This window comes from Enhydra lutris, unplaced genomic scaffold (assembly GCF_002288905.1).
Source record: "Enhydra lutris kenyoni isolate GAN:26980312 unplaced genomic scaffold, ASM228890v2 scaffoldscaffold47, whole genome shotgun sequence".
In the NCBI taxonomy this organism is placed as follows: Eukaryota; Metazoa; Chordata; class Mammalia; order Carnivora; family Mustelidae; genus Enhydra; species Enhydra lutris.
The window spans coordinates 608,762-627,007 of record NW_019154131.1 but is presented as its reverse complement, the minus strand read 5'-3'; the positions used below and the strand labels follow the sequence as shown (position 1 = coordinate 627,007).

Here is an 18,246-nt window from a genome sequence, read left to right as displayed (position 1 = left end):
AGGGAGCCCAGGAGGGATGTGTGGGGAAGAATGCACCCCACATCGTGTCATTGGGCACTATGAGAGTGACAAATGGTTATGTGTTTTACTTGTGTATGTATGCTGTTATTTTTTAAAAGGAAGAGATGCTGGAGAATTCATTTCTCAAACACTGAGCTGTGGGCATTTAGCCACCAAGTAACTGTTTAGTCATCCCCTGTGTTTGGAGTGGACTGGTTTTTAAGCATCTGAAGGGAATTTATTCTTTATGACAGTACAGCAGGGACCATGAGCAGATGATTCTGGGGCTGCTGCTGTGGAGCTGGGGAGACTTTTCCCCTCATTCACAGAGATTCTAGTGTTATGAGGATGTCTCTCCATCTTCTCTTGCTCTGTGAAGGATCATTAAACATGAACTTGGCCCTTCCTACGGACATGGCATTGAACTGGAGATGGAGTCTATGTCAGGTCAGGATGTTTCCTCCCAGGCCTTCTGTGATCATTCCTGACTGGCCTGGCTGAGGAGAAACCTGGTGCTGGCCAACAGGTACATGAACTCTAAGGAGGTCTTAGGGGATCACTGTGTCCCAGTTTGGGAATAGGGGAACGTTGCTCCAAGGGTGATATGGCCTGTCTTTCCTGACGACATCGATCAGGGCCTGAAGGCCTTGACACATGCCTCTGGTCCAGATGTGTGCCTATGGGCCCATACATATGCTCCAGCCACATGCCTCTCCTTGCCCCACACCTGCTCCCCTCCACAGGCCTACCACTTCTCTGCACTTCTTCCAAGGGCCTGGTTGTTCTGATTGGAATTTTTGTTTTTCACATACATCTTATTTCAAATCTTGGTGTTTAACCTCATTATGGTATTCCTCTATTGCAAACCAAAAACATTTCCATGTCTCAGAAACACTTGTAACTTTCATTTTGTGGCCAGATAACACCTATTTAGCCGGCAGGAAGAAGGCAGTTACCCATTTGCTTGTTGAGGGCTAACCTTAAACCCATCAACTACATGAAGTGCCTACCTGGGACACATAGGGCTGTGACACCTGCCAAGAAAGGTGTGGACAGCTCCTTGCCCCAGAGGAAGCATCTCCCTATTGTATTATCTGTTGTTGCACAAGTACACACTAAAATGAGTGGTCAAAACTAGCAAATAGTGATCATTTTATTACAGTATCTTGTGATTGCACAGGCTTGAGCTGGGAAGTGCCTCTCCTGGGATCCCTAGAGTCTTGTATGGTGACAGCTGGGGTGGCTGCATGAATGTCTTACACCTCAGTGTTCCCCCACATGGCGTCCCCCAGCAGAACAGCCTGCACTTCTCTGGCAGCTCAGGAAGGAAGACTGGCCTGAAATCATATGCCATCATATCTTACACATTCTGCTAGTGAAAGCAGGCCCCAGCCAGAATCAAGGGCAGGCATAGGAACTCACTTAGCCTGCACATCCTTGAGGGGTGGCGTCATGAGGCCAACCTTAGAGGCTAACCACCATATGCCCTTTGTTACTTGTGGGGCCGCAGATGTTGTGTTGTGGGGCAGCACAGATACATGGCATGGTGGCATTGTCCTGGCCCTGCCAGGTTTCTAACAGCCTCATTCATCTATAAAATCAGGTAGTGTTTGTTTCCCTTCTATTAGGGTGGTTTTGGCGGTTGACTGAACGGCACTTGGCCCAGTGCCTGGAACCCTGAAGTGCCTCAGAGCATGTAAGCTAGGAGAGGCTATGTCTAGAACTGATGAGGCTTTGCCGCAGCTTCTGTGATAGAGAAAGCCTTGCATCTCCTAGTTGACCTAGAATGCTTACACAGGTCAGGTCTCATCTGGCAAAAAGGAAGAAAGTGCCTTCATTACTAGTATTGGGGAGGAAGAATTTTTCTTCTGCCTTTCAAGATTCTTTTGGCCTGTCTACCAATTAAATTCACATGAGATGGATTAATGGGAGAAAATTTTAATTATGTCTATACAAGAGCCCTATAAGAATATGACATCCAAGGACAGGTCAGGCAATTGAGGCTTATGTGCCATCCTGAACTAGGGAATAGGATAGGGTTCTGGAGCTTTAAAGGGGAGGAGGATAATTCACAGGACAATGAAAAGAGTGGACGTTTGGTCATTAGATGTTTACCCTTGCATACAGAAGTCATTCTTAAAACCTTATGTTAACAGCTCTCTTTCTGGGCCAGACCCCGCATCTGAATTCTTTTAGATAGTTAAGAGAAGGGTAAAAGTTTTTCTTGAATCTGCTGGGTCTAGATTGTCTTTAGCTCAGAATAGTCCACATGACAAAGTGGCATAGTTTGGGGTAATGTATTTTACTTCCTCTCGGTCCTGTCTTTGAAATTTCCCTAGGAAGTTTCACAGTCCAGAAGTCAAGCTGCTAGATTGCTCCATCTCACTGAACCAGGCTCTTAGTCCCAATAATAAATGGGTTCAGTTAGACAGTTGTGTCTCATTTCAGGAGGCAGTGATGCAGGTGGGCTCCCAAGTTAGGCTTGTGGTACAAGAAATCAGGTATTTAATAAAAGGCATTTCTATGGAAATAAATCATGGTTAATGATTGGAACAGATTATAATCCCAGTTTTTGCATTCTGAAGGCATCCAGTTGACAAAGATTTCTAGATCTCTGGCTTGAAGCACCTTCAGACAGAGTGAGGGCAGGCAGCAGCAAACTGATAGGTTTTACTGTTGCAGTTTCAGTGTCTTTGGTAATCTTTCGGAGTGGTCAACATAGCAGGAGGCATGAAGATTATCTCTACTTGAGCTGCTGTGGTGATTTTTCTGAAGTTGTTATCAGAGCATCTAGCCTAGGTTGCATGACTTTGAAAAAAGGGCAGTTTTAGTTCTCAGTGATTCCAAGTCAGAGGGGTGAGAGATAAACTGGAAATATTATTTTGGAGAGTTACAGCCAAATATTGGAAGAAGGTAGAATAAGGAGGATCCAGTCCAATTAATAGGCAGAAAAGAAAACCTCAAAGACAGCAGGAGTAGAATCTAATACCCACAAGTGTATACTGTGGTTTCTACTGAAACATAATTTTTCTTTCTACAGTCTACTGAAGATAACAACAGTAAGACTAATTTGTTTGCAGATTAAGTCTAGTGTCAATAAATTTGGTTTGATTACTTGTATAAGTGCAGTAAGAATAGGGACTGGCCATTTAGGCTTTTTTTTTTTTTTTTTTTTTCCATTTAGGCTTTTTAAATTCTCTTTGCTGGAACTTTTCATAAGGAGTCTCAGATTGAAGTTCTTAAAAACTTCTTAAAGCCAGAAAGGCAATCCTTGGCCATCAGACTTAAACTGCCATACCTTTAGATTTGGGTGAATTCCTTTCTTCTGGAGATCCCGAAAATATCATGGGCTTCTGTGCCTGCCAGGAAAGGACCTTGTTTACTCACCTGGTAAAAATGCTGTGAATCCTGCGAGCAAGGTACCAGGCTAATTTTTCCAGGGGCTTCATTGGTTTCATAAAGTCACCCTTAGTTCCTTAAAGCTGTCTGGTCATATCTGAATTTCACACATCCTTCTCAAATATGACATTCCAGTCAAAGCCTTGGTAATATAACCGGCATTTGCAGTTGTGTCCTGGAGACACAAGGAGAATAGATTCCTCCTGAAGTTATGTATATAACTATATTGCCATGAAAATAAGAATATTCACTGTTTCCAAATTGTGGAAGGGTCAGGTAGAGAGAAAAAGCAATTGTTTCATCTTTGTTCACAAAGGTATATCTTACCAAATTGTTGATAGCTTAGGAAAAGAGTAAAAGGTTTCCTTCAATCTGGAAAAATGAAACAGAACAGGCAGTGTTTCAAACAAAAACTCATAAACATTATAATCCTCCTCCTCCATTTATTCAGTTCCATATGAGTAGTGGTTGTTCTCCTTAAATCCAGTTTTCCCTTTAGTTCTGGAAATTCTTACCCGGCCCAGTTTTATGGCCTTTAAGGTTATAAGAAACCTGGAGGTTTCTGACAAGTTTTTGACAAGTTCACTTGTCAAAAGTCCTTTTCTTAATTCTCCTTGAAGGGAAGTGCTTTTGCAGGAACACTTTTACCCAGAATCATAGCGATACAGTAACTGTAATTGACAAAAGACTTAAGATGCCCATTATTAAAGATATAATGAGAGTCCATTGTAGCAGAATTGACAAGTCTGGTTATTTCTGTGGTGTGCAGTATTTTAAGGTAATAGCTAGAATTATGACTGATAACATTATACCAGGGCATATCAGAATTTTAGGAATTTCATAAAATTTCTATAATTCTTATGTTAATAACATTTACCTGTACATTATTTTTTTTAAGGATTTTATTTATTTATTTGACAGATCACAAGTAGGCAGAGCAGCTGGCAGAGAGAGAGGGGGAAGCAGGCTCCCTGCTGAGCAGAGAGCCCAATGTGGGGCTTGATCCCAGGACCCTGAGATCATGTGAGATCATGACCTGGGCCAAAGGCAGAGGCTTAACCCACTGAGCCACCCAGGTGCCCCTTACCTGTATATTATCACCTAAGAAGGCTTACCATCACTTATTTGACATGCCTACCAGGTAATTCAACATACCAGATAAACTCAGTGTAACATCTCTTTTTGTAAACAGAGAGCACATATTTTTTTATTATTATTATGTTATGTTGGTCACCATACAGTACATCTTTAGTTTTGGATGTAGTGTTCCAAGACCCATTTTTTAGGTGTAACACCCAGTGCTCCATGCAACACGTGCCCTCCTTAATACCCACCACCAGGCTCACCCAACACCCCACCCCCTCCCTTCCAAAACCCTCAGTTTGTTTCTCAGAGTCCACAGTCTCTCATGGTTCGTCTCCCTCCTCCAATTTCCCCCGATTCACTTTTCCTTTCCTTCTAATGTCCTCCATTATATTCCTTATGCTCCACAGGTAAGTTAAATCATATGATAATTGACTTTCTCTGCTTGACTTACTTCACTCAGCATAATCTCCTCCAGTCCCACCCACGTTGATACAAAAGTTGGGTATTCATCCTTTCTGATGGAGGCATAATATTCCATTGTATATATGGATCATATCTTCTTTATCCATTTGTCTGTTGACGGGCATCTTGGCTCTCTCCACAGTTTGGTGTGATATCCAAGATCTATAAAGATCTCAAACTTAACACCCAAAAAACAGATAATCACATCAAAAAATGGGCAGAAGACATGAGTAGACATTTCTCCAAAGAAGACATACAAATGGCTAACAGACACATGAAAAAACGTTCATCATCGTTAGCCATCAGGGAAATTCAAATCAAAACCACGATTTTTGGTATGTTCTAGGGGCCCTCTTGAAAATCTCAAACTGAGGTTAAGGCCATAAAAGACTTCATTTAGAATGATGTTGGAAATTTGTCAAATATACCACAAGATTTGGATACTTGACTAAATAGGTTAACAGATCCTTATGAAGCATTACTTATCTGTTTAACCAAAGTGACAAAGGATTTTAAAGGCAAATACAGAACATTACGTAGTTGTGAGCAAAACTGATCAAAGACTTGATAAAACAGGGAAAATTATTTTGATAAAATATAATTTGCTTTTTGAAGACTGGTTACTTAGAAGGTGACAAAAAGCCTTTCACAATCTTAGCAGGCCAGTAGTCCCAGAAAACTGTTCTTTCAGCAGGTGAAAGAACATTTAGTTTTGGTCTCGTATAAGTACACTACTGATTTTAAAGCTTCATTTTATAACCGTTAAAATAAATTCATTCAATTTTAACCACCTGAACCACACAAGGTAGCATTTTCCCTCTCTTTCTAGCTTTCCATTTAATCTGTCTTTATTTTCCTGTTTCCCATCTGGAAATAACTAGTTTTACCTGGGACAAATTTACTTTCCCTTATTTTCCCTTAACAAAAAATGCGTCTTCATACCTCATATCTCTTCTTACCAAAAACACATCTTACTTTCCTTGCATACAGAGTTGTTTCTCTTATATTATTTCTAGTAATTTTAGTTACATATATTAATTAGAATTAACCCTTAGAAACCTTGACTAAGAAGTAAGCAGTAGTGAACTGTCACACCAGCATTATTTACAATGGCAAACTTACGAATACATTTAATAATTTCTGGAGATGTATGTTAACTCATGACCCAAATACCTTTTAGTTCTTCTCTAAAAGAATACTGTATAAATCTTTGTTCAGCAGTTAAAAGTGTGTAAATCTATGTTTGGTGCTTTATTTAGAAATGGTATGGATATTCAGTTAATTTAATTTATCATTTCGCAAAAGTTTAAAGCTTCAGCTTACCTGAAAGTTTTGGGGAAACTATCTTTAAGTACACACACCATAAAAGATAATTATTGCTAAAAAGTTCACCTAAAAACCTTTTATACTGCTTATATATATTTACTTGTTCTTAACAACTGTTTAGACTGCTTCATGAGACACAAAGTAAGCCATCAGCCCAAGCTATGTTTCTTGCTGACAAATTTTTTTTAAAGATTTTATTTATTTATTTGACAGAGATCACAAGTAAGCAGAGAAGCAGGCGGGGTGGGGGGGGGGTGGAGAGCAGGCTCCCTGCTGAGCAGAGAGCCCGATGTGGGGCTCGACCCTGGGATCATGACCTAAGCCGAAGGCAGAGGCTTTAACTCACTGAGCCACCCAGGTGCCCTTTGCTGACAAATTTTTGTAAGAGATAGCATGAACTCATAATAAACCACGTTTACTTTAGTAAACCAAGCTAGAATAAAAGTATTATATTCCATACTGATTAACTTCTGAAGACATTCCTTTTTTAATCAACCAACTTAAACTAGTTTTTATTTACTAAAGGTTAATACTAGATAACATGAATTTGAAAAACATTTGGGTTAGTTTTCTTTTTTAAAGATCACATTTTTATTTATTTATTTTATTTATTTATTTTTTAAGTAAACTCTACGTCCAACATAGGACTTGAACCCATGAACCCAAGATCAAGAGTTACAGGCTCTTGGGGCGCCTGGGTGACTCAGTGGGTTAAAGCCTGTGCCTTTGGCTTGGGTCATGATCCCAAGGTCCTGGGATTGAGCCCCATATCAGGCTCTCTGTTCAGCAGGGAGCCTGCTTCCCCCCCTCTCTCTGCCTGCCGCTCTGCCTACTTGTGATCTCTGTCTGTCAAATAAATAAATAAAATCTTTAAAAAAAAAAAAAAAGAGTTACAGGCTCTACCAGGTGAACCTGCCAGAGGTCCCTAGTTTCTATTATATTCCTGAGAATTCAATTAATATAAGGCACTTAATTTCTTCAAATCAATTAAGTAGAGCTTTTTTACGAATTAATTTTGTTGACATGGAAGATTACACCCAACTTCAGTACGTATGTATAGAATACATAAACATACAGACACATGCAAACTGAGACTTTACAGCTTCCATACACTTAAAATTTCCCATGAGCCCAAGTTCCAAATGATAATTCCCTCTTTTGTTTTTCTGCTGGTAAGAATTATCTCCTTGAGGTTGGGCGAGCCTGGTGGTAGGTATTATGGAAGGCATGTAGTGCATGGAACACTGGGTGTGGTACATAAACAATGAATTCTGGAACACTGAAAAGAAATTAAATAAAAATTTAAAAAAAAAAAAGAATTACCTGCCCTATATGTTAATTAAAAAAAAAAAAATTACCTCCCTGAATTTTGTACTTTAACTTTTATGTTTCAGAGGCACAAGGAAAAATGCACATTACAGGTTTTTTAAGATAAATCGTGGTCGGGGGGAGTATTGGAACAGGTGAACTTTGAGCTGCCTCTAGAGCTATATATTTAGTTTTGCAGAGATTTGTAAGATGAGCACAATTGCTCTCAATTCCTATAAAGAATAGGGTTGCAGCCTAAATGGCATCACAGATTGATCTACCCATCCAACCACATTGTCCTCAGTATTTTTTTTGTATCAGAGAGCTTTGGAATGTTTTAGTAAATCTTTTTACAGAGGCTTTAGGAGGTTTTTCTTTCCTTCTGGGTACATAGTTTCATTTTAGCTTGGAGGGGAGACCTAAAAAATCTTATCAGGCTCTGAATATCAGCTTCTAGTCTGGCCAATCTCCAACCACAGAGCTATTTAAACAACTCTTTCAAATATCTTGTCATTTTTCAGTTGGGACAAACAGCAGATGTTTTCGGGGATTAATGGAGTATGCCTTTGTAAAGTCCATATAAAGCATTTTAACAAAGGCCTCCTTTCTGAGTGCACATTTCAACCTTAGACCTTTACCTTAGAATGAAAAGCCTCTATATTAACCCCTCACATGAGCCTTCAGCTGATCCTTTGTAGGAAGGCCAAGGAGAAATGCTAGTCATCTGTTTCCTCAAGGGAGGTGGTGTTGGTTCCAGGGGACCATCCGGCTTGTCTGATAACTACAATATAATCATAATCTCATGGGTGGGAAGAACACCCCTTTGCAGCCAAACAAGGTCCCTTTGAGTGGGGTTGTGATGGATATCAATCAATCAATTAAGTTTAATTCAACTTAAAATTTAATTTGGTAGGGTCCTTAAAAGTCAAGGCTTTTAAGGGCTTTATAATTTTAAAAATATGCTTTTGTCTTGGGGACATGAATTATTTGGATGGGGGCCTGGGATATAGCTGCAAAGGACCTTGCACGGAAGGCTTGAAGCTGGCAGAGCCTGACTATAGAGCCCTGCAAAATGAGCCTTCTGTATAAAGCTTATTATCTATTATCTACCTTGGGTGCTTCTGTTAAATTTGTTCTCTGGCTTTTAGTATTTACATGAATTACCTGTATTCCCTGGGCTTAGAGATCAAGCCAGAATGCTCTCTGTACATCTTATAGGAAAAGGGAGGCTAAAATAAGTAGCTGGGTGTTTAAGGGATTTTCTGGGGAAGGTAGGAGAGTTTGGGAGTTAGAATTTGCTGAGGAGACAGGGCCAGATTTTAAGAAGGGAAATTTATGTTAGACAGGGACTTTAATTTTTGTTCTAAGTCTAATTTCTCTTCTCTCCTCCTCCATCTTATTGAGTCCCTAAAGCTTAGCTATTACATCTCTTTGTGTCTATTTTTTTTAACTTGGTTTTTCCATAGGTACCAATAAGATAATTATTTAGGACAAGGGCTCTCAAAAGTATTTTTCTTTCTCTCAAATATTGTCAATTCAAAATACCCATTGTCTAGCCATTGCCATTGGTAAGCAGGATCTTATATTATTCTCTAGTGACACAAACCAATAAGCCTTTTTATGGCTTAACCATGAATATAAGAGGTGTCCCAAAAGACGGTACCAAAAAATGCAGCCCTTATAAGATCCAGAAAGTTTACTCCCAGAAAGAGTCTAAGATAGTAAAGCCCTTTGTTGTTACAGGCAGTAAGAATGGTGTAGTGAAAACACTGTCTCCAGTTTCCTGTGAGAACATGAGGCACCTCTACTCATAGACCTGTTAATCTGTGACACCAGGCAGGTACTACTAGAATGGGACCTTTCCAGCACTAACAAAAAGCAGTGAGAATGAGATGGCAGAAACCCCTTATGGACCAGGACCCCTGTAACAAACTCTCCTGAGAGCTCTCACAGTCTGACAGAAAGTACTGCTTGTGACTTAAAGTTGCAGAACCCCAGGCTACTCAACTGGCCACTAAGGTGCATGTGATACATGCAGAGAGAACATTCTCACTGGTCATAAGGACAAGCTCTCAGGACATGAACAGGATGAAAGGAAAACCCCTCATAGGCACATTAACAGCTTGAGCTGAACCTTTGGTGTCTCAGAGCCAAATTGTTCCAAAGAGGGATGTGCTGCTGGGTTGGAAATTGTGAGGTATTTTACAGAGTTCCTTGCATGGAAATTTTCTTGAGTTTGACTGGCATCAACCTAGCCAGCAGTGTGACTAACTCACCCTAACACAGGAGTCTTTGGGTTAGGCAGGGAGTGCTCTAACAGCTTTTAAGTTCTCAACCCATGCCCACTAGTTTTGCAACTTTGGTTTCCAAGCTCTTCGTTAGTAACTGCCTTCACCTTGTGTGCACATTGACCCACAGCAACATTTGTCTATACTGGCCTGGTGAGAACTGTGAAGTTACCAGTCTGTGAGTCCAGCCTGTACAGCAGGCTTATAGGGCCCAGGCCTGCATCTTACCTCGTGGTTTTCATTCTGACAAATGACACAACAGACAAGAGCAAAAAAAAAAAAAAAAGCAGTTACCATCTCCAGGAAGAAACACATGAAAAAAACGTTAAGAATACTCATAATAAATCTTTACTGGTTACTATACCAAGGAACTGGTTCCAAGATATTTTCTCCTGCTAATCTAAACTTAGAAACTGGGTGGAAAAGATTCTCACCACTTGCTTCAGCTAGATCCTGCAGGCAGAGATTCAGGAGCCTGACGTGGTAATAAGAATTCTTACCTTCTGCTGCACCTGTCAGAGGTCCCAGGCTCTCCCTGCTGCCACAGCCCTTGAATAGGCAATATGCAGCCAGTGAAGTTTCTCCTGGCTAGCTCACCAACTACGGGGGAGGAAAGATTTTTCTCCTTCTAGTTCTTTTGGCTAGTCTATTAATTAAATTGACATAAGGCAGATTAATAGGAGAAAAGCAAGTTTACATATGTATGGGAGCCCCAGAAGAAAATGACACCCAAGGACAAGTTGGGCAATTGAAGCTGTGGGTCATCTGGAGCTAATGAGTAGGCTAGGGGCCGGGGGCTTTAAAGGAAGGCGGGTGATTCACAGAACAAAAGAAGAACAGATATTTGGTCATTAGATGTTTGCCTTTCCATACAGTGGTCATTTAGATAAAAATTTATCTCTAGTAATACTTCTCTTTCTGGGCCAGATCCCCTACTTAAATTCTTTAAGGTAGTTAAGGGAGAAGTAAAAACCTCCCCTTCACTAGAATATAGACCTCCTTCCAGCAGAATCCACATCCCAGTCTTCCTGTGGTAATGTGCCTTTCTTCTTTATCTGTTTATTTCAGCTGAGGATGGAAAGGAATTGGTCAGCCCTTGTTTGTCTCCAGGTTTCACAGGAGAGTGGGAACATGCTGAAATAACATACAGAATTTCAGGACAGAAGGCAGGTAAAGTGGAGTTCTCATTTGTCATTGGTGTGTAAGGGTTAAGAATGACAGACTGTCCTCTATCCCATACCTTCCAGATACCTCTGAGAACCAGGGAGGCTGTTGTCAGATGACCTCATTCACAGACAAGCCCATACTTGTCCAGGAAATGGAAGTAGCTCTGTGAACCGTCAGGGTTGCAGGAGGCCCTTGCCAGAACACACTGGAAACCGCTGGCAAAGGGTCTCTCTGCACAACGCTCCCTTCTCTGTTGCCACATGCTTTCTTTCAAAAGACTGCATTTCCTAACAAGCCTCCAGTGAGGAAGGACCTGAGCATTCTGCCGCTCTAAGACAAATGGTCAAGTTGGGGCTGTTGGCCCAGTGGCAACATGAGCTCATCTCTGAATTGAGGGAGAAACAGCTTCTCCTTCAGCAAAATCACCGGTCACCTCGGACTGCCTGGTGAGCATAGGAGAGGCTGCTCCAAGCTGTGTAGCCCACGGCCTGTGACAGTAGGTGTGCTGTCCCACCAGCTTGGCCCCTCTCGCCCCATGTGGGTGGTCCTTGTTGCCCTGTGCTCCTTTAGTGGTGCTAATAGAAACATTCAAATACTGTTTCCAAGCTGGACACATTGGGCAAGAATTTAGTCTGCCTTTGGTGACAGAGCTATTTCCACCCACATTTCTGGCACCAAATGTGTGTGAGTTTTCCCCAAACCAGCCAATTCTCCATCCATGAATAATTCTATTCCCACTTTCCCTGGAGTTAATGCAGACCACAGAGGTTAAGGGCTCAGTCTCACCAAGGCTCCCCCTACGCACCCTCCACTTCAAATGCAAATCGCAAGTCCTAGGCCTCCTGTATTTCTGATCAGCCAACTACAAATTGGGGGTTCCTACAACCCCCCAGATAATTTGCCAGAATAGCTCACAGAACTCAGGAAGGCACTTTACTTATTATCACTATTTTATTATAAAAGATACAACTCTGGAACATCCAAATGGAAGAGATGCATAGAGCAAGATGTTGGGGAAGGGGTGCGGAACCTCCACATGCTCTCTAGGAGCGCTACTTCCCAGCTCCTCCATGTGTTCGCTACCCAGGAGGCTCATGGAACCCATCCTTTAGGGTTCTGGGAAGCTTCACTACACAGATGTTAATTAAATCACTGGCTGCTGGTTTACCTCAATTGCCAACCCCCTACCCTCCCTGGAGGTTTTGGGGGTGGGGCTGAAAGTTCCAACCTTCTAATCACATGGTTGGTTCCTCTGACAGCTAGCATCCATCCTGAAGCCACCTGGGACCCACCAACAAGTGTCCACTCATTCACATAAACTCAGGTATACTTGAAAAAGAGGTTCATAGTGGATAATGGAAGAGGCTCATCTCATCCCCATCACGCAGGAAATTCCAAGGGTTTTGAAAGCTCTGTATCCAGAACCAGGAACAAAGACCAGATATTTGTTTCTTATTATCTAGTGACCATGGAGTTCACTCTGACTCAGCCAGCCACTCATGCACGTGATAGCATCAGGTCCTGCAGCAGCCCCTGGCACCCAGCTGATACTCCAGTGTGAGGAGTTATTAAAACACGTGAGGAAGTAACTTGTAGGAAAAAAGGGAGGAGGGCTGAAGAGAAGATTGCAGTTTTAAATATGATGACCAGGGAAGGCTACATGGGTGGTATTTGAGCCAAAACATGAGGAGCTGGGGAATGGGCCACATGGATCTAAAGCAGTACTTTTCCAGACCAGAGGAGCAGCGTGTGCAAAGGCCCTGGAGTGGCTGCTGTATTTAAGGAAAGGGGGAGGTTGTATGGCTGTCCTGATACGGGAGAGTGGAGAGAAATAAGGCCCAGCAGGCAAGGGCATGCGGAGAACTGGCTGGAGCTGCCTTGAGGCTTTGGGCAGGTCTGCTGGTGGAGATGGGAAGCTGATTCTAGGGGTGGGTAGTGGGATACTGACATCTGTTTACCTCTGGGGCTCTCTGTTGTCCTTCTTCCAATCGGGTTCAATGATCTCAGCTATGTGATTGACAAGCTGTCTGTTAGGGCTCTGATTTCCTCATCTTTGACATAAGGAGGTTGTAGGCCGCACCTCCAAAGTGACTGATGGGACAGAGTAAGGCCCTGCATGTTTAGAGCTCAGCAAGGGCCAGCGGAAAATAAACGGTGTGAACCTGAACCCACTGGGCTAATGTCAGGACAGCTACCTGTGCCCAGCTGGAGGCTGGTGTCCTCCAGGCTTGAGGGCCATGCTATCTCTAGCGACCTTCATACTTTGGGTTTCTCTCCCTTGATCTGAGCCTGCAGTGCCATGGCTCCTGTAAGGTTCCTGTTGGCATGGGTGGTGTTGATGAGCACCCAGACCCAGGTGCCATGCAGGCTTCTTGTCCCGCTTCACCCTCCAGGTCCAGGTCTCAAGTCATTGGGAAGGGCCTCGGGGGTTGTGTGGCCCAGGCGCTGAGCCCCCTAACCATTGTCTTTGTGCTTTTCTTTCGCCCCAGCAGTGAACCTCCATGAGCTATGTGCCAGCAGAGTATCGGAAATCCTTCGAAACAAAGTGCACAGAACGGAAGAAGTGAAGGATGTGGATTTTTATGCTTTTTCCTACTATTACGACCTTGCTGCAAATGTAGGCCTCATAGGTAAGGGTAGGGCTGAGGTGTAGATTCTCTGGATAGAGGGCCCACAGCAAAGAGTAATCATGTTATCAGTCACTCTCACAGTAAGAGAAATAGAGGAGTGTCTTGTCATCCATATAGGAAGTAGTAAGCTCCCATTTTATAAATAAATCAGGTCTTTGAGCCACTTAGTAAAGTTACATTGTCAGTACAGGAACAGTTAATTGCTGTCAAGTTGTTCTGTTCTAAGGCAGAACTGACCTACTTATGTAACTGACCCTTGTCGTTCCTGCCTGGCCCCAGGTTTCTGGCTGAGGGAGCCCTTTGTGACATGGTCACATGGCCATCTTTTCCATATAGCACCCAGGCTGGCATGGGGAGGGGTCAGCGCATTCCACAGACCACCCTTAGGAGCTTATGGGCCCTGTGGTATCTCAAGGCTCACTGAGCCACCTGCTGCTCGGGCCCAGTGTGCAACGCATCCAGCCAGGAGTGGGTAGTCCAGGTAGAAGGTGACCTTGTCACGCCTTGCTTGGGCCCGGGTCTCTCTGGCACAGAGCAAGGTCCCTGGGGTGCCTCCCAGTAGCTGGTCCTGTAGCTACTTGGTCTCTTGGGCCTGAGGGCCCCTGTGGGCTTCCCATAACTGGAGCAGCAGTTCGTTGATCTGTACTCTCCTGGTTGTGCCACCAGCTATGGACATCACAATGCTCAGGGTCTACTACATGCAAACCTGGCCTGCAGTGTATTGGGGCTCCACCCTTTCAGGCTAGCTCAAAAGGACCCCTCTGCAGTATCACCTCATCAATTTGGGGCCCCTCACCTTGCCTTTAGATTGCCCTTCCATTAAGGGACTGACACTATCCCAGAGTGACCTCAGGAGGAACTGGGCTGTTCAGAAAGCTCTTCCAACTCCCTTTTGTGGTCACACATGGCTCTGAAGGAGCTGCTTGGGTCTGTTTTAAGAAATGGAATCCATCTTCAGTGATGATATTTGCTGACTGAGGAAATGCCTAAAGTCAAGGAAAAGTCAGCTCACTGAGAAGTTGCCTCATACAAAACGTAAATGTGTGGGACAGCTCGAGAACCCTCTATCAAATGTAGAGGTTTTCATGTGCATTGAAGAAACAGTGGCCATTTGTAAGATTTGGGGGGACACAGCTTTCATGCCTGCTTCCCTGGGAATGTCACAGAGGCCTAGGGCCACTCTCTTCTTGAGAGCCCTGTAAAGGCTCTGCCCATTTGATCTAAGACCTGACAAACCACTTCTTGGCTTTTTTTTATAGCACTTTTTTCCCCACATTCAGAAAATTGATACCCAGAATACCGTTGCTGAACTCACGGCCACAGTTCATGGAAACATCTCTGATTCTGTGCTTTTGTTTTTTTAACTTAAAATGAAGAGATTTCTCAGTCTGTGGGGCCCAGGGCTCCTGGTGACCTTCCTGTGAGGGACCCTCGAAGACCCGTGACTGCTAATCATCCCCTTGTGGTCTTGCACGGAACAGTTGCCCAGCCCCCAGCCACATCACCTCAGACACATGACCAGTGCATTGTGGGGCTGCTGCCCTGCTTATACCCAGGCTTGCAGCCAGCCTGGACTCTCCACCCCATGTCATCCTCTCACGGGTGCCAGCCTCAGGGCCTTGGTGGCATCTCTGGTTCAGGGATGCTGGTGCAGACCAGGTGCTTGTTCTTGTCTAACAGATGCAGAAAAGGGTGGCAGCCTCGTCGTAGGAGACTTTGATATCGCGGCCAAGTATGGTGAGTAGCAGTTTCCCTGCCGGCTGAGAAGGGCCAGGGTGGGAGGCAGGAACCCTGCCCCACCATGTGGCAGGTGCAGCTTGGTACTTGTGAGGCAGTACTGGAAGTTCCAGGTTTGGTTCCCGATTGAGCCAGCCTAATGTGTGTTCAGAGGTATGAGAGGGTACTTGGGGGGGTCACTGTCCTGTGGGCCCAGACCATGGTCTGCCTCATCCTATGTGACCACAGCAGAGGAAGGGGGAGCCTCAGTGTCCTTCACTTTGAAAGTGCATAGTTCTAGTTCTAGGGTTGTTAGGAATGGGCTCCCTGGATTTCACTTTTTCTGACCTCTTCACTGTAGCTCAGGTGATTGTCACAGGGATCTCCCCTGAAAGTGTCCCAGCAAATTCACAATTGTCACAGCAGACTCAGCTTGTGGGGGGTGAAGAGCTCTTCCCCTTGAATTTACAGGTGGCTGACCCCCTTCCTCTCCTTTGTCCATCACAATCCAGCCGGATGGGGTATGAAATGAAGGCTGGCTATAAATATTCTGCTCTTCAGTGCTGTTCCCAATTACAGATCAAAAGAGTTAAACTTCATTTGTTTCTCTATAGAAAGTCCTTTCTCCCCAACTCCCCCCAAGTGGCTTTTTTTTTAAGCTTTCTTATCACTTATGGGTTTATCCCATGGACACCTGGTATCCATGACTCTTCAACAGGAAAAGGTTCTGAGTGGAATTTTGGGAAATCTGTTGGTGGGTTTGTTCATCGGCTTCAAGAATAAGAATAGAATGTTCTGAGACAGTTTTGTTTGTGTTTACATTCCCCAGAAAGCCCAGATTCACACCTGGAAAAAGTGTCCAGAGTCACAGGCGCAGGGCTATGCCCTGTGAGACTGTGGCCTTCAGCTCCTGACGCTAAAACAAGACATACAAGTCCTTCTTGGTCTTGGAGGCCAGGCCCAGTGGAGGCTGGTTCGCCTTGATATCCTACCTTTTGGTGTACTCTTGGTGAATCACCTTCTTGCTATAGGCTGTAGTCTTGTCTAAACCAGTGAGGACCTGGGGCCAGCACAGAGCCTAGCATAGGGTGGGCACCTGGAAGTGTGTAGAGCCAGTCTGCCCAAGCCCTGCCCCCTCTGCCCCCACCTGGAATCTGGGAAAGGGCTCTCTCACCCCCAGTGTGCCGGACGGCAGAGACCCGGCTGCAGGGCAACCCCTTTCTGTGCATGGACCTCACCTACATCAGCCTGCTGCTCCAAGAGTTTGGCTTCCCAGAGAACAAAGTGCTGAAGGTAAGGACTGTCTCTAGATTACCCCTTTTGCCCTTTATGGCCTGAAGGGCTGGGGGTACTGCTTCCAGCCTCCCAACCATGCCCACTCTGCCCCTCCCTTTGTGTTTTCAAGCTGACTCGGAAAATCAACAATGTTGAGACCAGCTGGGCTCTGGGGGCCATTTTTCATTACATCGACTCCCTGAGCAGACAGAAGAGTCCAGCCTTATAGCAGCCAAGCCGCCCTGGCCAACCTCACAGAAGTGGCTCCGTCTCCATGAGAACAGACCTTCATGAGAATAGACCTTTGTGGAACCCCTTGACATGTTGGGAAGAAGCTGCTACTCTCCCTTTGGCCTTGCAGAGTTGCCCCTGGACGGGCAGAGGGCTGTAGTGTGACCCAGGCCCAATGTCTCTTGCCTTGGCTCCAGGTGGACAGTGAACCAGATAGGGCAAAGGACACATGCCAAGGCCAGGGTGATGCAGCCACACCATCCCCGACCTGTCCCTCTCTGCAGGATGGAGTGGTTGTAACGTGTTTCTGTGATAAGAGTCTTGTTTTATCTCCCTGCCCCTGTCTGGTCCCTCCCCCCATGCCCAGGACAGACCTTCACCTTCTCCCCAGAGACTCGGTGGGGAGTTTGTACAGGCTGCCTGGCTGCTCTCAGGGAGGGCTGGGTGGCAGCCACCATGCCCTCTGGGACAGGGGTTCTGTCAGACTTGAATGTGTTTGCCTCCTCCTTGGATGTAGATGTGTGAGGTCATCCAGAGGTCTGTTTTTTCAGGTTCTTGGATGGCTTGGAGCTGATAAGAGTTGGCCCTGTGAATGGGAAGAGGGGCTGGGGGAAATAACTCTCGTGTACCCCAGCCCTACAGAGGAGGTTTGATTGTGAGCGTGAACTGCTTGCAATATCTATGGCTGTGCTGTGTGAGTGATGTCTCCATCGTGTGGTGCTGAGTGTTTGTGTAGCAGTTGTGTTCTGAGCCCCAGTGGATGTATCGCTACCGTGAGCCATTTGCAGCTGAGCAGTGTTGAAGACACATACCAGTCCCCTGTGGGTCAGGCAGGCTGCAGTCCCTGGAGCTGCCGTTCCTGGAGCTGCCTTCTGGCTGTGCTGGGGTGTGGGGCCATGTCCATCCACAGGACACTGGGAGCTCCACAGGGCACTGGCCCAGACTCTACATTGGGGTGCAAGATCTGTGAGATCTGGTCCCCTGGATCACAGTCGTTCCTGTGGTACATGTATGGTATGTGGAATAAGCTAAACATTATGTGTTTCACTCAAAATAAAGGGTTTACAAGGGTTTCTGGCCTGGCGACTCCTCTCAGTGAGTGTCGGCAGTGTTCATCTACCCCAGCACTGATGGGAAAGCCCCTGAGGTCCCTGTTTACTGTAGCTGGAACAAAGAACTGCCCAGGCTGGGTGACAGGTGGCACATTAGGTCTCCTCAGTGTGCCTTTTGAGGAGACAACCACAAGACACATGGCGGCCACTCTCAGGCACTCCTGTGTCCCCGTGGTGGCAGGCTCTGTGGAGGCCCAGGCTGTTCCAGGGGAGCTGCTTGTTTTCCCAACAGAGCTCCCCTCCTCC

General features: G+C 44.8%; 1 protein-coding gene across 9 annotated transcripts in view; it reads left to right on the top strand.

Annotated features, from left to right (window-relative positions):
* Window positions 1–17,960, top strand: part of LOC111156630 (ectonucleoside triphosphate diphosphohydrolase 6 (putative)) — a 41,715-nt gene extending 23,755 nt beyond the window's left edge. For 6 of the 9 annotated variants that reach the window (XM_022517636.1, XM_022517629.1, XM_022517630.1 and 3 more), the window contains 5 exons: window positions 10,938–11,039; window positions 13,526–13,666; window positions 15,347–15,403; window positions 16,563–16,675; window positions 16,788–17,960. In XM_022517636.1, coding sequence (XP_022373344.1) covers window positions 10,938–11,039; window positions 13,526–13,666; window positions 15,347–15,403; window positions 16,563–16,675; window positions 16,788–16,886 — 512 coding nt within the window. In that variant the 3' untranslated portion in view covers window positions 16,887–17,960. Of the gene's footprint in view, window positions 1–10,937; window positions 11,040–13,525; window positions 13,667–15,346; window positions 15,404–16,211; window positions 16,676–16,787 lie in introns of those variants that run through there. The other 3 variants (XM_022517634.1, XM_022517638.1, XM_022517637.1) reach the window with 3 other exon arrangements.
* The last annotated feature ends 286 nt before the right edge of the window (window positions 17,961–18,246 follow it).